The sequence below is a fragment of the Bufo bufo genome, chromosome 7 (genome assembly GCF_905171765.1).
Source record: "Bufo bufo chromosome 7, aBufBuf1.1, whole genome shotgun sequence".
Classification (NCBI taxonomy): Eukaryota; Metazoa; Chordata; class Amphibia; order Anura; family Bufonidae; genus Bufo; species Bufo bufo.
In genome coordinates, this window is record NC_053395.1 from 175,703,277 (window position 1) to 175,726,143 (window position 22,867).

Genomic DNA, 22,867 nt, shown 5'->3' on the forward strand with positions numbered 1-22,867 from the left:
TCCCCACAGCTGGTGATGTAATATGATGTGGATTTTTGGCAACAAAGAAAATCTGCAGTATATGTGCAACATTTGAGCATACCCTGATGGTGATTTATTAAAGTAGGTGCAGCATTCAATGCATTGTTATGAAACCGAGCTGCAAATTGCCTACATAGTCATAGAATAGAACAGTAAGATTCATTCTGCCTACAGTCACCACTAGAGGGAGTCTAGGAGCTTACCGCAGACTGTTATACATTGAAGTCATTAATGGAACAGTATGCAGTAAGCTTTCAAGCTCCCCCTAAAGGCAGCTGCGAGGAGTCAGAATTCTCTCTTTGAATGTTATGTCTATGGAGGGATTTAGAGCTCTGTATCAGAAAAGAAAACCCCTATTATAAAGATATATTAATCAAAAGCAGGATGCTCAATATAAGGCCTCTTGCATATGACCGTACGGCTTTTTCAGTATTTTGCAGTCCGCAAAAAACGGATCCGCAAAAAATACGGATGACGTCCGTGTGCAATCCGTTTTTTGCAGAACGGAACAGCTGGCCTATGATAGAACAGTACTATTCCTTGGCCATTATGCGGACAATAATAGGACATGTTCTATCTTTGAACGGAACGGAAATACAGTATACAGTATACGGAGCGCAAAAAACGGAAGGTAAACGAAAAAAAAAAAGGGTTATAAAAGTTGGAAAATCACTTTAAGGCTACATGCACACGAACGTTGTTTGTTTCTGTGTCGGTTCCGTTTTTTTTCCCGGATAGGATGCGGACCCATTCATTTTAATGGGTCTGCAAAAAACGCGGACAGCATCAGTATGTCCGTTCCGTTGCCCCGCAAAAAAAATTGTGCATGTCCTATTTTGTGGACAAGGATAGGCATTATTACAATGGATCCGCAATTTGCGGACCGCAAAACACATACAGTCGTGTGCATGTAGCCTTAATCAGTTCTCAGGGAGTCTGTTTATTTTCCTTTTAGAAACCTCCGTAGCAACTGCGTTTTAGGAAAAATTCTTGTTTTTTCGTGGGATTTTTCCTGGCAAAGAGTGACATGCCAGAGGTTAACTGTAACTTAATAGGGAATTATGAAATGCAGTGCAAGCATTGCTTTGTTGTTTTTTCTCACTTTTGAGTGCAGTATTCTCCAGGTGTGGCATTTGTTTCAGACTTTTCCCATAGAATTCTAGGGAAAAAACATGCAAAAAATGTGTGACACAAAAAAGGCCACAAAAATGCAGGATTTTCTGGGGTGTTAATACTCATTTTATCTTTAATTGACCCCTTTGTCAGTTTTGTTTTTTAACATAAAAATGTTGTGGCCAGATGTTACATGCTGACCAATATAAAATGATAAAAAAATCCTAAATCCCTTTTTATAGTGGCATTTTTTAAATCGCAGCGTGCTCTGCTTTTCCCCATAGACTTTTTTATAGGAAAATAAAGGCAATCAAAAAACACATACGTTTCAAAATTGTTTTTATAAGGCCTCTTTCACACGTGCGTCCCGGATTTGCTCTGGATGCGTCCCGGGTGCATTGCGGAAAACCCGCGCGAGTGCGCACAAAATTTCAGTCAGTTTTGACTGCGATTCCGTTGCGTTGCTCAGTTTTTATCGCGTGGGTGAAATGCATTTTGCACGCACATGATAAAAAACTGAATGTGGTACCCAGACCTGAACCCGGACTTCTTCACAGAAGTTCGGGTTTGGGATCGATGTTGTGTAGGTGTTATTATTTTCCCTTATACCATGGTTATAAGGGAAAACAATAGCATTCTTAATACAGGATGCTTACTAAAATGTGGCTTTAGGGGTTAAAAAATAAAAACAATTGACTCACCTCATCCACTTGTTCGCGCAGATCTTCTATCTTCATTCAGCAGGACCTGCGCTGACGTCACCGCGCTCACCACGTTGATTACGTCATCAAACGTCCTTTTGCAGGTCCTCAAAGAAGAAGAAAAAAGACGACTGCGCGAACAACAGGATGAGGTGAGTTAATTGTTTTATTTTTTTAACCCCTCAAGCAACATTTTACTAAGCATCCTGTATTAAGAATGTTATTGTTTTCCTTTATTACCATTTTATAAGGGAAAATATTACAGTAAATTGACTTTAATCAATTTACTAACATCGTCTCGTAGCAACCATGCGTGAAAATCGCACCCCATCCGCACTTGCTTGCGGATGCTTGCGATTTTCACGCAGGCCCATTCATTTCTATGGGGCCTGCGTTGCGTGAAAAAGGCAGAATATAGAGCATGCTGCGATTTTCACGCAATGCACAAGTAATGCGTGAAAATCACCGCTCATGTGCACAGCCCTAACTAGACTGAGTCCGGATTCAGTGCGTGTGCAATGCGTTCACCTCACGCATTGCACCTGGGCGGAATTCTCGCCTGTGGGAAAGGGGCCTAAGCCAAAGAGAGGCCAAGAAAAATATGTAGTGTAGCAGCCCAAATACGCAACTTGAAAAGCCAAAAAAGCACGGCCAAGGAGGAAAGGGGAGGCCTGTGAAAGCGAGGTGGACCGGATAAGGGGGGATGACTCCCTGCATGCATCGATGCGCCCCAATAAGGGCGGGTTCGCACTTGCATTAGGGTATTCCTTTATAGGTTCCGTTATAACAGAGTTATCATGTAATGTAACAGAATTCTCGGACGGAATGGAAAATGGAAGCCTTTAAGAGGCATTCTGTTTTGATCCGTCATAATAGAAGTCTATGGGCAGCATAGGGGATCCGTCTGGTTTCCGTTATGCAGGACGGAAAACAAAGTCCTAACTCCAGCAAGTACATTGGATGCGCTTCACCAAAACCAGTTTCTGAAAGAGCGCAGCTGGAACAGTGGTGACATGTAAATAGTGTGATAGGCCTGTTCTGATGACAGGTTCCCTTTAATTGCAAGACCTTAATACTACAAGTCAAGTTCCTGCATCATAACATCTGCTCCATCACTGTTATGTGGCCTTCTTCAGGTATCAGCAGCGATATCCTGTTCCTCAAAATATTAGCGCCCGTCTCATAACACTTACTACGGCACTAGGCACCATCTGTTCTCGAGATTTAGATATTCTGTCAGACATAATGCTATTTAATTCTCTACCAAATTGGCAAATCTTCATTGGGGGAGACAGTTTAATCAGATAATCTCTGCTTGCAGGTCGTGTGTTCACGGCAGAGGAGCACTTCTGCTGCAGCAGTAGCCGAAATCACTCGGCGCCAAGGTCTAACAAAAACAGATCGAGAAATATTTAACAGAAATATTACCGTAAGCCGAGGGTCTGCCTAAGGCCTCATGCACACGGCCGTTCCGTGCATTGGGGACCGCAATTTGCATGGGCAACGTCTGCGCGGCGGCCAGGACGGATCGGGACCCATTCAACTTGAATGGGTCCGTGATCCGTCCGCACCGCAAAAAAATAGAACATGTTCTATTTTCGTGCGGTGCGGAGGCACGGACAGAAGCACTCTGTAGGGCTTCCGTGGGGTTCCGTGCCTCCATTCCGCACCGCAGCTTCGGATTGTGGACCCATTCAATTGAATGGGTGGAGCACACAGCGGGTGCGCGCATATTGCGGACCCGCTGTTTGCGGGCAGCAGTACAGCCGCGGCCGGACAACGGCTGTGTGCATGAGGCCTGAATCAGTCTTGGCACATCTGTCTGATGTAGACCGTAAACAGGATTAGGGCAGGATTATATCTGCTTGAAGCTAATTGTGCTCGCAGTTTTTAAACATTCCTCTTTTATTATTATAATTATTATTATATATAATTTTTTGAAATTCTGCATGAAAAATAAGCCTCCCCGATAAATCTCCGCCGGCTTATATTATGTGGAGATTTACACCGCACTTGGATTTGAAGCAGTGGGGGGATCCGAGCACATTATACTGTAGAATGACTTATCTAATCTTCTAATAATTAAGAATATTAAATTCTGTTTGAATGAGACTCACACCGGGTGAAGCCTGTGGGAGCACGTAGCCCATACAGTGGAATACACACATTTGTCAATCGTAAATTCACAGCGTCCTTACTAATAGGGGACATTTATTTGACATAATTTGCTTTTTCCTGGAACAAACAGATTTTTTATATTTTTTTCTCGGTCCTTGACGGACTGGAAATAGATTGTTTGAGGCAAATTGCCTTATTCCAGCATTGTCCTGGAATAAAAAAAAAAAACGTGTAAAGGGTCAGATTTATCAAGGCTATGGCCACATGTAGCGGGTCCAGTGTTGATCGTCTGCGGCAGAATATTCAAAGCATGTTGGACCGAAATCCACAGTGGCAAAGTCTGAACCAGGTTTAGGGCTCATGCACACTGCCTTAAGTTTTTTGCGGTCTGCAAATCGCAGATCCGCAAAACACGGCCATTCATTTTTTGACTTTTGTAGAAATGTCCTATCCTTGTCCACAAAATCTTTTTTGCGGGGCCACAGAATGGACGCGCGGATGCGGTCCGCACATGGTGTGCTGTCCACATCTTTTATGACCCTAATGAAATTAAGGAGTCTGCATCCGTTCCTCAAAAAACGCGGATCGGGTGCAGACAGAAACTATGGCTGTGTGCATGAGCCCCTAATTAGGATTTTGCCGCAGACTTTCCTTCCTGCAGAGGGTTAATGAAATTTGGTAAATCTCATCCACTTCGCTGCTACTGTAAGGGGGTGTTCACAGATTTTACAGCGCAATAAATTTGTTGTGAGAACGTCCCCTTTAAGGCTTGTTCACATGAACGTGCCGTGTTTTGCGGTCCACAAATTGCGGATCCACAAAACACGGATGCCGCCCGTGTGCCTTCCGCAATTAGCGGAACGGAACAGGAGGCCCATTATAGAAATGCCTGTTCTTGTCTTCAAAACTGACAAGAATAGGACATACCTCATAATTTTTGCGGGGCCACAGAACGGAGCAACGAATGCGGACAGCACACTGAGTACTGTCCGCGTCTTTTGCGGCCCCATTGAAGTGAATCGGCTTGGATGCTGATCAAAACCACGGTCGTGTGAATGAGCCCTAAGGGCTCATGCACACAACCGTATGGCGTTTTCAGTGTTTTGCGGGCTGTTTTTAACGGAACAGTTTTTCCGTTTTTTGTTTCAGTAGTGTTTCCGGTTCAGTTCCGTTTTTCCGTTCCGTTTTTTTTTTTCTTTATGGCATATACAGTATACAGTAATTACATAGGAAAAATTGGGCTGGGAATAAAATTTTCAATAGATGATTCTGCAAAAACGGAACGGATACAGAAGACATACGGAGTACATTTCCGTTTTTTTTTTTTGCGGACCCATTGATTTTAATAGAGCCATGGAACCTGATTTGCGTGCAATAATAGGACATGTTCTATCTTTCAACGGAACGGAAAAATGGAAATACGGAAACGGACTGCTAGGAGCAGCGCGAGCCATGTTCTCTGATACTAGGCTGCACAGTAGCCCAGCCTAGTATCGGTAAAAGGCAAATCCCGGTATCGAATCGCTACGGTACAAAAGTATCGATTGAGTATCGATAATTCAATACCCGGTGCAACCCTATTCCTTACATTATTTCACTTTAAAGGGTTAACTTGCACTGACATGCTGTTGAAGAAAAGTATGTTTTGGAGGGAAAAAGCCAGACTTGTTTGCCACCAAAACCAGACAGACTGACCTATTGAATGTCTGGTTTAGCTCTGTTATCATGTCTGAAGACTTGTTTTTGTCTGGAAAAACTGCTGTGTCGTGGCCATTTAAGTATTATCGAAGCTCTAATGTAAGTCTATGAAAGACAGAAAGTGTAACATTGTATTTGTTTGTGCTAAGTTTCTCCACTCCACCCCTCCCACTAGAAGATTCTAGTTCAGCTAGAAACTGTATATAAGGAGAGCAGTCAGAGCCCCTAGTGTTAGGGAACAGTGCTTGGAAAAGGAGACTCTGCCAGACTACTTGAGTGACCAGAAGAAGACGCTGAGACAGGGATACTCTGTGACAGACCCTGGATCACCAGCCTTTGGCCAGGGTACAGCCTTCTGGGAGAGAGAGGAACAGCTAGCTCAGGACTTTCCTCAGCATCAAACCCTTCTTCTGCCAGGGAGGAGAGTTGAGAAGCCAGCCGTATTTCTCGCCTGTATTGTTTTGCAACTGAATTCCTCCAGTAAAGAAGCACACTGGTTACTGCAGACCCTGACTCTCTGGACTTAATTACCATTGGTGTGCACCACTTCTTACCATCCCTTCCGTAAAGCAGCAACACATGGTGACACCTCGACAGTGTCCGGGGAACCCAGCGTAGCGTTGGGGCCACCCCAAATTCAGCCACTGCAATTGTACCGAGGGGAGCCTGTCCAGGTGACAAAGAGGTTGTCCCACAGTGGGCATTTATCATCTCTCCACAGGTGATGTGCCTCCATTCATTGTCTTCGCGGCTGACTAAAACAACCACCTACATCGGTCGTGCATTGAGGAAAAACGGGGTCTTAGGTTGATAATTGTTTATTGTTAGACAACACTTTTAAAGGGGTTGTCCCATGAAAAATATTCTACATTTTTCAAACTAGCACCTAGATCTGAATACTTTTATAATTGCATGTAATTAAACACTTGGTACAGCCGCTGAGTTCTTCACTGAAATCTTTCTGTATAGCGCCTCCTGCTGTTTGCTCTTTTTTTAAAATTATTTTTCCAGTTAGGGTGCATTCACACGACCGTATAAAAGGATCCGCATCCGTTCCGCAATTTTGAGGAACGGGCGCGGACCCTTTCTTTTCAATGGGGCCGCAAAACATGTGGACAGCACACCGTGTGCTGTCCGCAAAAATTATGGAGCACGTCTCCTTCTCCCTGGCTGTGAAGCTCTCCGCTGTGATTGGATCGTGGCGCAGCCAGGGAGAAGGGGGCGCCCATTGAGAAACCCTGGCGTTTCCTCCTCCCTGTACCGATGCTCAGTATTAACATACTGAGCGGGAAAACTGCAAGGGGCACAGCGGAGTGCAGGAGCGATATTTAAAAAAATCAGGCAGGGTGGCAGCATCAGCACCCCGCAGGTAAAGGTATTTATCTAAATTAATAAAAAAACATGAAAGGTCCTATTTAAGTTGCAGCAAGCATATACTTTACTAGTATAGTTTTACAAAGCAGCATGATTTCTCCACTTCTTGGGCTTTTCTGTTTGCGATAAAGACGCCTAATGATGGGGAAGCAGCTTCTAATAAAGCCATCATTGTGTCTCCAAGGTAACAAACATTAGGAACTATCAGATTAATTTGGAGTGAGAGTCCGTGTATTTTATAGTGAGCTTTTGCACAGCATGATATTCATAATTGGCGGTATTTAAATAATAAAAGTGAACCCTACTCTTAATCCATTCCCTCTCTGTGACTGCAGCACGTAGGCAGCGATTACCGGCCAGGTGACATTACTCGGAGAAGCTCCTCTTCCTCGTTGCCATTATTCTCTTTTAACTGGACCACTAGACCCGTCCAAGCTAATTTGATATCAATGTGATATGACAAAACAGTAGCAAAAGTTAATTTAGTTCACAGTAAGAAGTCACAGGATTAAATAACACTGTTCAGTCTTTTAGAAAAGTTTATTGCTACCAGATGGGAGGAAGATTTTTTCCAATACTGATTAGTTGTGCTCCTGTGGGGGTCGGGAGAAATAATAACTGTGTATTAAATTTGGTCTTCTAAATAGCGAGTGAAGACATAGCTGTACGTTAGTCTTATTAATTAGCTCTCTAGATGGCGGTTTATATTTACATACGTTTCAGGATCAGATTGGAGCCTGTAATAGAGAAATTGAATTTGGACTGACGCGATTTAGCTAAATTCTACTTACCGCTATGTGACTGATTTCTGCCCCATGTTGTGATTTTGCCATGTGGTACTCCTCATGGGGTCCTATGCTGTTTATTAGAACAATGGTTTATTATTTTAAGATATCCACAAACAGATTTGTCCCTGTTGATTTGCAGGATTATAGTCACATTTTGTTCGGAGGAGATAACCTCACACCGTACGAACACTGTCTGCACCTTACATTTTTCTAACTATAGGGGTCATTTATTAAGACCGCCATTTTTGCTTCCTTGCTGTCCTAGATTTAGACCATTTTCTAGAAAATGATGAATGAAACGGGCCTGCTGGACCGTCCCCTTCCCCGCCCACTTTTTTAGACCCGTCGTGACCGGGGAAAAGTCGCAGATTGCGGCACAATCTGAAATACGGCCAATATAGGCGTATTACTGATTGTAAATGACCCCCTATTGCTCTATTAAAAAAAAGGGCTAAAACAGATTATGAAATATTCCATTAAAGGTGTTGTCCCATATCTGCATTTCTTGGTCGACATGGGAATAACCTCAGTAAGCGCCAGCCGGGGGAGGCAATGGAAATGACTGAGCAGCCTTCACTTGGGAGTTATGGAAACAGCAAGCTAACTGCATACTGACGAGTAAGTGGCGCACCTCTGAAATCAGCGTTTCTGTGACTACTTTATGCAGACCTAGCGGCAGATTCCATTTAAATGCGCCCTATCCCTAAAGTTTTAATTATTATATTTTTTATTTTTTTTTGCTGCAAAGAAGTTAATTACAGTTATCTTTGGTATTACTGATCAGTCCAAAAAATGTTCTAGTCCATAGTGATTAGTAATAATAATAATAATTATTATTATTATTTATTAAAGCACCATTCATTCCATGGCGCTGTACATATGATAAGGGGTGCACATACATAATACAGAACAACTGCATTAAGCATGAACAACACAAGTTACAGAAGGAGAGAGGACCCCTACAATGTAGAAGGGATAGGGGACGCATACTGAGGGGGAGGGTAAAGCTGGTTACGGTGATATAGTGGCAGCGGGGTTACTGAAAGTTGTAGGCTTGTCTGAAGAGGTAGGTTTTTGGTATTTTTTTTTTTTTTTTTAAGGTTTCCACTGAAGGCGACAGTCTGATATACTGGGATAGAGAGTTCCAGAGTACGGGGGATTCACTTTTGGGAAGAGGTGATAAGACGACAAGAGAAGGAGGTCTTGTGAGCATCGGAGATTACATGTGGGGATGTATCAGGAAAACAGTTCAGAGATGTATGGAGGGGACAGATTATGGACGCCTAATATGTATCTGTTAGTATTTTACACTGACTTTGCTCGGCAATGGAGTGATTGGCAGAGGGGAGAGACAGAGGAGTAACGGGGTGGGAGGGGATGGATTAGTCGAGGATGAGGATAGATTGAGGGGTGCGAGGGTGCTAGATGAGAGGTCACAGAGGAGGATGTTACAGTAGTCTAGGTGGGAGATAGTGAGGGCATGTACAAGCATTTTTGCTGACTCCGGGTTGAGGAATAAGCGTTTCCGAGAGATATTTTTGAGTTGGAGGCGACAGAAGGTGGAAAGGGCCTGAATGTGCGGTTTGAAGGACGGAGCAGAATCTTGATTAATTTATATCATATTTATGGCCATACATATGTGAGCACCCTGCATAATTATTAAGTTCAGGTGTTTCAGTGATGCCCATTACAAAGAGATGCACAAAGTCATGCAGTTCTCCATAGACAAACATTAGTAGTGGTCACTATACAATGGACAGAGATGTGGAGTTCCGACTCAGGAGCTACTGTGGATCAGCTGATCGTCAGGGGTGGCCTGAGGATAGGCCTTCACTTGTAAACACCAGAAATACCTAAATTAAACTGGCTGACATTAGCGATGTGCTAATGTCAGCTGAATCTAACTCGCCTATTCCTAGTTTTATCCATGTCCCCGTTACTCCATAAATGTAACTTTTATAATATGCAAATTAGACTCTAGGAGCGGGGGGCATTGCTCCGTTCTCCCACCTCTGTCTAATCCTCCAATTCTTGATTGACAGGGCCAGGCAGCGTTTACATCCTCCTGCCGGCCCTGAGCGCATGGTAAATCTCGCGCCTGCGCCGTGCCGTTCAGTATTCAGCACAGGCGCAGGAAGGAGTGAGTGTCCTTCTTTCACTATGCCTGCGCCAAATACTGAAGGGCACGGCGCAGGAGAGAGATTTAACATGCACTTAGGGCCGGCAGGAGGATGTGAACGCTGCCTGGCCCTGTCAATCAAGGCTTGGAGGGAGGTGACAGAGGTGGGGGAATGGAGCCTCTAGGAGTAGGAGCAGGAGCAATGCCCCCCCTGCTCCTAGAGGCTAATTAGCATACTATTACCCTAAGTTCACACCTGAGCGTTTTACAGCGCGTTCCTACGCGCTGTAAAACGCACAACAAGGAGAAACCAATGCTTCCCTATGGGAATGGTTCTCACCTGGGCGTTTTACAGCGCGTACGATCGCGCTGTAAAACGCCCGACACTCAAACAAGTACTTGAGCGTTTTTTTGGGCGTTTGTCGCGCGTTTCCGTACATAGACTTTCGGGAACGCGCGACAATGTGTGTTCGCTTGTCTCTGTATGCGCGCTTGTAAACGCCCGTACAATCGCGCATACAGAGCGCTCCTTTCAGAACGCTCAGGTGTGAACCCGGGGTAAAAGTTACATTTATGGAGTAACGGGGGCATAGATAAAGTAGGCATAGGCTAGTTAGGCCTCATGCACACGACTGTTGTTTGTCTCTGCGTCAATTCCGCCGATTTTAGCGTTTCAGATGCGGACCCATTCATTTCTATAGAGCCGTTGAAAATGCGGATAGTGCACCGTTTGCCATCCACATCCGTGATCCGTGGTTCCAGTCCGTCAAAAAAATATAACCTGTCCTATTCTTGTCCGCGGAAAACGGTTTGCGGACCCATTCAAGTCAATGGGACTGCTAAAAAACGCGGAGGCACACAAGATTGTCATCCGCGTGTCCGCGTCCGTTTTATTCCTATCATTTGCATGGCAAACCTGTCTTAGACTTTTTTTTACCTTCCTTTATGTCTGGTGGTCCTCCAAAAATAAAGGAAGACACACGGAAACAAAAACGGATCATGGAACAACGGAACCCCATTTTGCGGAACGGAACACAACAACGGTCGTGTGCATGAGGCCTTAGGTTCAGCTTTAGCACATCGCTAATGTCAGGCAGTTTCATTTAGGTATTTCTGGTGACAGAAACCCTTTAGGGTACATGCACACGATCAGGATTCATGTGCGGAGAATCCGCACTGAAATCCGCAGGTGTTCGCAGGCAAATCTGTGCGGTCAATCCGCATTAATTGGTGCGGATTTGCATACGGATTTGCGTGCGGATTTGGTGCGGATTCGGTGCGGATTTTCCGCATGCGGATTTCACTAAGTGAATGAAGAAAATCCGGTCAGGAAAAAAAAAATTAATTGACATGTCGCGGATTTTAACCACCTCCGGACCGCTGTACGCACAGACGCGTCCTGGAGGTGGTTGATTCATTCCGCCTGGACGCATATACGCGTCCTCTCGCGAGACGCGAGATTTCCTGTGAACGCGCGCACACAGGCGCGCGCGCTCACAGGAACGGAAGGTAAGAGAGTTGATCTCCAGCCTGCCAGCGGCGATCGTTCGCTGGCAGGCTGGAGATGTGTTTTTTTTAACCCCTAACAGGTATATTAGACGCTGTTTTGATAACAGCGTCTAATATACCTGCTACCTGGTCCTCTGGTGGTCCCCTTTGTTTGGATCGACCACCAGAGGACACAGGTAGCTCAGTAAAGTAGCACCAAGCACCACTACACTACACTACACCCCCCCCCGTCACTTATTAACCCCTTATTAGCCCCTGATCACCCCATATAGACTCCCTGATCACCCCCCTGTCATTGATTTCCCCCCTGTCATTGATCACCCCCCTGTCATTGATCACCCCCCTGTAAAGCTCCATTCAGACGTCCGCATGATTTTTACGGATCCACTGATAGATGGATCGGATCCGCAAAACGCATCCGGACGTCTGAATGAAGCCTTACAGGGGCGTGATCAATGACTGTGGTGATCACCCCATATAGACTCCCTGATCACCCCCCTGTCATTGATTACCCCCCTGTCATTGATCAACCCCCTGTAAAGCTCCATTCAGACGTCCGCATGATTTTTACGGATCCACTGATAGATGGATCGGATCCGCAAAACGCATCCGGACGTCTGAATGAAGCATTACAGAGGCGTGATCAATGACTGTGGTGATCACCCCATATAGACTCCCTGATCACCCCCCTGTCATTGATTACCCCCCCCTGTCATTGATTACCCCCCTGTAAAGCTCCATTCAGACGTCCGCATGATTTTTACGGATGCACTGATAGATGGATCGGATCCGCAAAACGCATACGGACGTCTGAATGAAGCCTTACAGGGGCGTGATCAATGACTGTGGTGATCACCCCATATAGACTCCCTGATCACCCCCCTGTCATTGATTACACCCCTGTCATTGATTACCCCCCTGTAAAGCTCCATTCAGACGTCCGCATAATTTTTACGGATCCACTGATAGATGGATCGGATCCGCAAACTGCATCCGGACGTCTGAATGAAGCCTTACAGGGGCATGATCAATGACTGTGGTGATCACCCCATATATACTCCCTGATCACCCCCCTGTCATTGATTACCCCCCTGTAAAGCTCCATTCAGACGTCCGCATGATTTTTACGGATGCACTGATAGATGGATCGGATCCGCAAAACGCATCCGGACGTCTGAATGAAGCCTTACACGGGCGTGATCAATGACTGTGGTGATCACCCCATATAGACTCTCTGATCACCCCCCTGTCATTGATCACCCCCCTGTCATTGATCACCCCCCCTGTCATTGATCACCCCCCCTGTCATTGATCACCCCCCTGTCATTGATCACCCCTCTGTAAGGCTCCAGACATTTTTTTGCCCCAAGTTAGCGGAATTATTATTTTTTTTTTCTTACAAAGTCTCATATTCCACTAACTTGTGTCAAAAAATAAAATCTCACATGAACTCACCATACCCCTCACGGAATCCAAATGCGTAAAATTTTTTAGACATTTATATTCCAGACGACTTCTCACGCTTTAGGGCCCCTAGAATGCCAGGGCAGTATAAATACCCCACATGTGACCCCATTTCGGAAAGAAGACACCCCCAGGTATTCCGTGAGGGGCATATTGAGTCCATGAAAGATTGAAATTTTTGTCCCAAGTTAGCGGAACGGGAGACTTTGTGAGAAAAAAATTAAAAATATCAATTTCTGCTAACTTGTGCCAAAAAAAAAAAATTTTGATGAACTCGCCATGCCCCTCATTGAATACCTTGGGGTGTCTTCTTTCCAAAATGGGGTCACATGTGGGGTATTTATACTGCCCTGGCATTCTAGGGGCCCCAAAGCGTGAGAAGAAGTCTAGTATCCAAATGTCTAAAAATGCCCTCCTAAAAGGAATTTGGGCACCTTTGCGCATCTAGGCTGCAAAAAAGTGTCACACATCTGGTATCGCCGTACTCAGGAGAAGTTGGGGAATGTGTTTTGGGGTGTCATTTTACATATACCCATGCTGGGTGAGAGAAATATCTTGGTCAAATGCCAACTTTGTATAAAAAAATGGGAAAAGTTGTCTTTTGTCAAGATATTTCTCTCACCCAGCAATGGTATATGTAAAATGACACCCCAAAACACATTCCCCAACTTCTCCTGAATACGGCGATACCACATGTGTGACACTTTTTTGCAGCCTAGGTGGGCAAAGGGGCCCATATTCCAAAGAGCACCTTTAGGATTTCACAGGTCATTTACCTACTTACCACACATTAGGGCCCCTGGAAAATGCCAGGGCAGTATAACTACCCCACAAGTGACCCCATTTTGGAAAGAAGACACCCCAAGGTATTCCGTGAGGGGCATGGCGAGTTCCTAGAATTTTTTATTTTTTGTCACAAGTTAGTGGAAAATGCTGATTTTTTTTTTTTTTTTTTTTATACAAAGTCTCATATTCCACTAACTTGTGACAAAAAATAAAAACTTCCATGAACTCACTATGCCCATCAGCGAATACCTTGGGGTCTCTTCTTTCCAAAATGGGGTCACTTGTGGGGTAGTTATACTGCCCTGGCATTCTAGGGGCCCAAATGTGTGGTAAGGAGTTTGAAATCAAATTCTGTAAAAAATGACCTGTGAAATCCAAAAGGTGCTCTTTGGAATATGGGCCCCTTTGCCCACCTAGGCTGCAAAAAAGTGTCACACATCTGGTATCTCCGTACTCAGGAGAAGTTGGGGAATGTGTTTTGGGGTGTCATTTTACATATACCCATGCTGGGTGAGAGAAATATCTTGGCAAAAGACAACTTTTCCCATTTTTTTATACAAAGTTGGCATTTGACCAAGATATTTATCTCACCCAGCATGGGTATATGTAAAAAGACACCCCAAAACACATTCCTCAACTTCTCCTGAATACAGAGATACCAGATGTGTGACACTTTTTTGCAGCCTAGGTGGGCAAAGGGGCCCATATTCCAAAGAGCACCTTTTGGATTTCACAGGTCATTTTTTACAGAATTTGATTTCAAACTCCTTACCACACATTTGGGCCCCTAGAATGCCAGAGCAGTATAACTACCCCACAAGTGACCCCATTTTGGAAAGAAGAGACCCCAAGGCATTCGCTGATGGGCATAGTGAGTTCATGGAAGTTTTTATTTTTTGTCACAAGTTAGTGGAATATGAGACTTTGTATGAAAAAAAAATAAATAAAAAAAATCATAATTTTCCACTAACTTGTGACAAAAAATAAAAAATTCTAGGAACTTGCCATGCCCCTCACGGAATACCTTGGGGTGTCTTCTTTCCAAAATGGGGTCACTTGTGGGGTAGTTATACTGCTCTGGCATTCTAGGGGCCCAAATGTGTGGTAAGGAGTTTGAAATCAAATTCTGTAAAAAATGACCTGTGAAATCCGAAAGGTGCTCTTTGGAATATGGGCCCCTTTGCCCACCTAGGCTGCAAAAAAGTGTCACACATCTGGTATCTCCGTACTCAGGAGAAGTTGGGGAATGTGTTTTGGGGTGTCATTTTACATATACCCATGCTGGGTGAGAGAAATATCTTGGCAAAAGACAACTTTTCCCATTTTTTTTATACAAAGTTGGCATTTGACCAAGATATTTCTCTCACCCAGCATGGGTATATATAAAATGACACCCCAAAACACATTCCCCAACTTCTCCTGAGTACGGAGATACCAGATGTGTGACACTTTTTTGCAGCCTAGGTGGGCAAAGGGGCCCATATTCCAAAGAGCACCTTTTGGATTTCACTCGTCATTTTTTACAGAATTTGATTTCAAACTCCTTACCACACATTTGGGCCCCTAGAATGCCAGGGCAGTATAACCACCCCACAAGTGACCCCATTTTGGAAAGAAGAGACCCCAAGGTATTTCGTGATGGGCATAGTGAGTTCATAGAAGTTTTTATTTTTTGTCACAAGTTAGTGGAATATGAGACTTTGTAAGGAAAAAAAAAAAAAAAAAAAAATCATCATTTTCCGCTAACTTGTGACAAAAAATAAAAAGTTCTATGAACTCACTATGCCCATCAGCGAATACCTTAGGGTGTGTACTTTCCGAAATGGGGTCATTTGTGGGGTGTTTGTACTTTCTGGGCATTGTAGAACCTCAGGAAACATGACAGGTGCTCAGAAAGTCAGAGCTGCTTCAAAAAGCGGAAATTCACATTTTTGTACCATAGTTTGTAAACGCTATAACTTTTACCCAAACCATTTTTTTTTTACCCAAACATTTTTTTTTTATCAAAGACATGTAGAACAATAAATTTAGAGCAAAATTTATATATAGATGTCGTTTTTTTTGGAAAATTTTACAACTGAAAGTGAAAAATGTCATTTTTTTGCAAAAAAATCGTTAAATTTCGATTAATAACAAAAAATGTCAGCAGCAATGAAATACCACCAAATGAAAGCTCTATTAGTGAGAAGAAAAGGAGGTAAAATTCATTTGGGTGGTAAGTTGCATGACCGAGCAATAAATGGTGAAAGTAGTGTAGGTCAGAAGTGTAAAAAGTGGCCTGGTCTTTCAGGGTGTTTAAGCACTGGGGGCTGAGGTGGTTAAAATCCGCACCGCAGGTCAAAATCCGCGCGGAAAAAATCTGCATCGTGTGCATTGAGAATTTCAAATTCTCATAGAATACAATGGACATGACCTACGGTGCGGATTTTCCGCACGCAAATCCGCGCGGAAAATCCGCACGCAATCCTGATCGTGTGCAGGGGGCCTTAAAGCTCCTGGTTTTAGAATGGAATGTTCAAAAAGCTCATATAAGTTTGATGGTCAGATACTTCTTCTCATATATTATATCTCCAGCTCTGAAAACCTCCAGGAAAAGTGCCATGCATGTGTATGAAATTAGCAGCTCATTTCCTAAGCAGAACGTTTAAAAGTTTTTCATTTTAGGTTTATAGCTCCTTTTAATTAACGTATCAGACTTAGGCCTCATGCACACGACCGTTGTGTGCATCCGTGTCCGTTGTTCCGTTTTCCGTGATTTTCTGCGGACCCATTGACTTTCAATGGGTCCATTGAAAACTCGTAAAATGCACCGTTTGTCATCCGCGTCCGTGATCCGTGTTTCCAGTCCGTCAAAAAAAATAGGACCTGTCCTATTTTTTTGACGGACAACGGTTCGCGGACCCATTCAAGTCAATGGGTTCGTGAAAAAATGCGGAGGCACACAAGATTGTCATCCGCGTCCGTGATCCGTGTCCGTTTTTTTCCTATCATTTTCAAGGCAAACTTGACTTAGATTTTTTTTTTCACTTTTCATGTCTAGTGATCCTCCAAAAATGAAGGAAGGCACACTGAAAAAAAAACGGACACGGATCACGGAGCAACGGAACCCCGTTTTGCGGACCGTGAAAAAATACTGTCGTGTGCATGAGGCCTTAGTCACATCTAACCCACAGGACCAAAGTAGATTTCTTCTCACATTTGTATCTTTGTTTCAAAATCTTTTCAGTACGCTGTTATATAAAATATTTCCTATATGCTTTCTCCAACACAGGAAGCTCGAAAGTCCAACCACAACCTAAAGAAGAATCCATTGATCTGAAGGACATATTTTCTGTGAAACTGAAGAGACGCAGATTGGCAGGGCAGGATAAAGGTGGAACCCTGCTGGGCATCACAATCTTTCTCTGTAACAGAAAGGGACATAAGCTAAAAGATAACGCCATCGACTTTCATAATTTAAGTGAAGACTACTGTGATATTTGGTACCGGCAATTAAAGGAAATTTTGAATGGTAAGTTACCTTTTAGATATGTTTTATTACAGGGTTTTCACTAGATACTGTCAAATCTTTATGTAAAGTTGAAGCCTCTTACGGTGTTATCTTATTGTTCTGTACTCGACGTGAGCACCATAGACACAAAAATGAATGGCGTCCACTAATAGCAACATCCTTTCTTACAATTCTTTTACAATGTCTATGGGTGACTGATCCAAATGTAGAAGTAAACTAACTAAGTCATAATATGTTGTCCAGGTTCTGTAGTACGTGTAGGACACTTGAAGTATGTGTCAACAAAAGTAATGTGAAGTCTGTTGGAAGGAAAATTCCACAGAGTGGCCAAACGGCGGTATTGTTTTTAGTAAGGTTGGCAAGTTTTTGTTGGCATGTTACAATAGACAGTTCAACAGGCCTATAAACAGTGATCACATTCAAGTCATCCTAGATTTGAGACTTAGAAGGAATGACTCAAGCTGGCAAAATACATTAGACCCCTTTTGGCTGAATCCACCGATTTCGAGGGTTCAGCCAACCATCTGATGTGCATGGGGCCTCCTGACTTCTCTCCAGCAGCTGATGTTGGAGGAGATAAGGATTGGGCACATTGGATTTATTCTTCCTGATCCAAGATAAGTCACTGTCAGAGGTTTCAGGCAGCATCCTTTTTCCCTTCTCCCCATTCTCTACAAATGCATGCTCGGCCAATCCATGTATGGGAGGAGCGGGAGAGATAGCTGTCAGCTGAATATATGTTTTGATTCAGATTTGCGGAGAGACCTACAGCGGAAATATTCAACCGTGTCTGACATCTCAAGTGGTTGATGATAGATTGCATCAGGTGGTTCCTGACTGGGGAGAAAAATGCATACTAGTCTAAACCCTAGGTGTACTGTTCCTTAACTGTATGCGAGAGGGTACATGCTGTACTTCCATTGGGTACTCACACTGTGCCCATGTTGTGCTTTTAGTAGGTAGGACAGTGAGGAACAAGCACTGCCCTACACCATGCAGTTGCTAAGATGTAATATCTAGGAATTAGAGATGATTGGAAAACCACATTTCAGCCATTAGTCATGGATTTGTCTCCAGGGATGCCGGCCTTTCTATCTAGATGCAAAACGTAGATTTTGGGTCTCTTATATTCTGGTGGTGTATCACTATCAAGCACAATAATCATTGGTCCTTTAGTGGAAATGGGGGAGTTTAATCAAGTATTGGATATAAAAAATATTATTTTTCCTGGTGGTGGGCTTGCATTCTGCATTTATGTGTTTTTGTTTTTGGGCCTTCCATAGCTTTTTCAGGTTACACATTGAACTAACCTTTACAAACTATGAATAGTGCTAGAATACTATCTAAGCCATGTTAATGGAGCGGTGGTAATTTGTCTTCTTTAGATAGCACTGCTTAGTTACCACAAAGCAATATCTATGTCAGTCTATAACGGGGTCAGATTTACCTAAGTAAATACTTGCTGTGTAGTCTCCAGGGCAATTTATAACTTCACATCTGTTATGCTTTGATAGGTTGATGGTATGCTTTTGAAATACAAATTGCTTGATTTGTAAAAGGACTGAATATTAATCAGAAAATATGGTTTCAGAGTCATATACCCGAGCTAATGACACTGTGGTCTTAGTAGGAATAGATTGTGAATTAGTGAAGAGGCAGAAATTGCTTCAAGCATGATTTAATACCTAGGTGTTTTTCCAAGTAACTTTAAAAAGGTTGTATGGGTTTAGAAAGAGGGCTCTGTTTTTTTTTCCAGAAACAGTGCCCCTTCTGTCCACAGGCAGTGTCTGGTATTGTGGATCATCCTCATTTAAATGAATGGGGCTAAAATGAAATACCAGGCACAGCTGTGTTGCTGTGGCAAAAAATAGGACCCTTTTTCCAATCCTGGACAACCCCTTTAATTTTAATGGGCATTGACACCTAATGGACCTCAAACCCTAGGAAAACAGGTTCCTTCAGGTTGTAATCAAGCTTTACCATTTTGTATGATATTGATGTTCTACCAGTTTTGGTTTCTTGAAAGGGTTTCCACCATTAACAGTTATCCAACAATTAATTGGGGGTGCTTACAATCAGACCCTATCAATTCTAAGAAGTCTATTTCTTGTGACCAGTGGTTGTCCTATAGACATGCCATAATGTTCTCTGATCCCATATAATCTACAGTGACATGGTATGTGTTTTTTGGAAATATGGAGAACATGTGAAAATAAGATATATCATATTTTTCGCTCTATAAGATGCACCTGAGCATAAGACGCATTAAGTTTTAGAGGAGGAAAATAAAATAGACCTCAGATCATACTGCCAGTCTTCATCAGACCTCAGGTCAAACCCCCAATTTTTATAAGATCTCCGATCAGACCCCAATCTTCACTAGGCCTCAGATCCCTAATCTTCATCAGACCTCAGATCAGACAAAAAAATAAATGAAAAAACTTACCTCTTCTCCTCTGGATGGTGCCACCACTCGGGAGATCCAGCTCGGTATTCCTGCTGTCAGGATACACTGCAGTGTGACACCAGCAGATGACCAGGGTGCGGTGAGTAATACCAGCGCTAGCAGCATTACACTCACCGCTCACCACTCCTTCTTTGAACCAATGAGCACTTCTGTAATAGAATCAATCAGCCATTAGTATTACCTTTATAAGACTCTCTACCATTTTCTCTTGCTTGTGGGGGAAAAGTGTGTCTTATAGAGCGAAAAATACAGTATGTGTTTTTCATTGGACCTAAATACTTGATGCTAGCATCAGTGTTCTGTGATCTCCCTTCTGTTTTCTTTAGTCTCGAACTGTAGTGGAAAGGTTTTCTGTCTTCTGGGATTTACTTGTCATTTTACCTACTGTAATCAGAGCTGTAATTGCTGCCATATTGTTGTCACACAGTTTGATAGAAGAGGACAACTCAAGGACTTGGATTAGCCCATGGGAGACCACACGGACTTTTCTTGTGGAGATCCAGTGTAACTCTCCCAGATGGCCCCTAACTGTATTCCAGCACAATAAAAAAGAGTTCCCCAGATCAGCGATCATGTTATAAAAAAAATAATAGTCCCTATACTCACCTCGCTGATTCCCCACCGCTGATGTTATATCATTGCCGGGTTCCCCACTGTGATCTGCTTCCTGGCACCATCAGAATGGCAGCAGTGGGGAATTGGTGAGTGTTCACACTTTTAACAATAGTAAACAGATAGCAGCTGGTCAATCAGAGCCCTGGCGGTAGGATACCACGTGATCAGTCTATCCTCAGGACACTTTTACTAAAAGAGATAGTCCAAAGCGGACACCCCCTTTACATTTTCAGAATTTTTCATACAATACAGCACAATACGGATGTCATTACTTGTGTAAAATAGGAGACAGTGCATTGCAAAGCCCTTTGGTATTTATTACAGTAAAACAAATTAAACTGAATAACCGCTGGAAAATAAGTGTAATAGCTGTGATATGTTTATTTCGCTGCCTGAGAGGGGTATTTAAGGATCTGTAATGACTCTTAAATATGTGACACGAGGGAAGACATTAAGTATAATGGTTATGTGATAACAATAGATATGAAGTCAATTAAATGTAGAACTGCAATTATATCTGTAGTAATGGAATACCGTCTCCACATTTATTCAATCTGCTGCATAAGAGGAGACCAGTAGTATTTTCAACTAAGGCTACTTTCACACCTGCGTTAGGTGCGGATCCGTCCGACGGTTCCGCACCGATAATGCAAACGCTTGTATCTGTTCAGAACGGATCCGTTTGCATTACCATGAACAAAAAAATTTTTTTTTTTTTTTTTTGTTCATGATAATGCAAACGGATCCGTTTTGACTTACACTGAAAGTCAATGGGGGACGGATCCATTTTCAATTGCACCATATTGTGTCAGTGAAAACGGATCCGTCCCCATTGACTTACATTGTAAGTCAGGACGGATCCGCTTGGCTCTGCATCGTCAGGCGGACATCAAAACGCTGCAAGCAGTGTGTTGGTGTCCGCCTCCAGAGCGGAATGGAGGCTGAACGGAGCCAAACTGATGCATTCTGAACGGATCTTTATCCATTCAGAATGCATTGGGGCTAAACTGATCCGTTGTGGGCCGCTTGTGAGAGCCCTGAAACGGATCTCACAAGCGGACCCAGAAACGCCAGTGTGAAAGTAGCCTTACTGTACATCTCAGTTATTAGTTTTTTTGCTAAGAATGACCTGTTAAAATTTGGTGGGGATTACTATGTTTTTCATTTTATAAGACACACTATTTTCCCCCCAAAAGTGGTATAAAATAGCAGTGCATCTTATAATGCGAATACTAATATGTGCTTCCATTATGGACACACTTATTAGTACAGTAGTATATCAAGGGGAGAAAAACAGAACTGGATCGCACATCCACAATACTATGCTTAGATCTAATTAAATTAGCTTCTCAGTGCAATATAAAAGTGTACAGCCCCCTATACTACATACTGTACAAGAGGCATTAGTGTACATTTTGATCAAAAGGCATAAGCCCACTCACCACGCCAAGGTCGCCTCATTAGTACAGTAGGACTGAGGAGCAGCGAGTGTAGCGCTGGTATTACTCACTGCTCCCTGGTCTTCTTCAGTCGCCACACTGTGCTATGTCCTGACAGCAAACAAATAGGATGTTGTGCGCTTAAGCGCGCACTATGACCTGACACTGTGTGGTCACAGTGCAGCTAGACAGAACGGGCATGCTGGAGCAGGGGACGTAAGTGGTTCATTTTTTTTGTCTGATCTGAGGTCTGATGAAAATTGGAGGGGTCTGATCTAGGGTCTCATAAAGATTGTAGGTCTAATAACGATTAAGGTTCTGATAAAGATTTGGGGTCTGATTTGTAGGTCTAATGAAGATTGGGGTCTGATCTGAAGTCTGATGGAGCTTAGGGGTCTGATCTGAGGTCTGATTTACAAGAGAAAAAAATATTTTTAACTCTCCCAAAGGCTATGTGTCTTATGGGCAGGCGCGTCTTCTAGAGTGAAAAATAGGGTATTTGTTTCCATAAAATCAGTCCTTGAATAATAAGGATGCTTGACCACCATCAGGGAATACCCTTTTAATTGTCTCTCCTCGCTGTAGGAGACAGGCTCGATAGAAAGTCTATGAGTCTCTCTCTATTCCATCTCCTGTAGTGAGGAGAGCGATTGGTGGAGGTACATTTTAGAGGGATTTTCCCAGTATAATATTTTATGACCAATCAATACTCTCAAAAAAAACTCAGAAACTCTCATTTACTTTAAAGGAAATTCATTATGATGTCCACTGTGTACGTAACTAAAATTAATCTTAGGATCAGAGTGAACAGTCCACGGTTTACGACCTATCGATAGGACAGGATAGTGGGAAAACTCCATCAATGTAGTCAAAAATATTTCAGCTGTGTGGCTAGAGATCTTTTCTTTCTTTGGTACAGATTTTGGTTTTTCGCTCTGTATTCTCCCAGCATGCTTCCATGAAAAAAAATAATCTGAATGGGATTATCCGTCTATTCTTCTTTCAATGAGCCGATTATGGTGTACGCGTGGGTCATTAGGCTTCGTTAATAGACATGTCCTTCTTTTTAACAAAGAGAATAATTGAATTATTTTATTAGAGGGGAACGTGGCCAGTGATGTCACAGCGGGTATAACTGACATGA

At 43.1% G+C, this 22,867-nt stretch overlaps 1 protein-coding gene across 1 annotated transcript in view; it reads left to right on the forward strand.

Moving 5' to 3' along the window:
• Positions 1-22,867, forward strand: part of CERKL (ceramide kinase like) — a 139,874-nt gene that overhangs the window by 33,679 nt on the left and 83,328 nt on the right. The window contains exon 2 of the mRNA XM_040441505.1: positions 16,963-17,202. Within this exon, the coding sequence (XP_040297439.1) occupies positions 16,963-17,202 (240 nt within the window). The remainder of the gene's footprint in view (positions 1-16,962; positions 17,203-22,867) is intronic.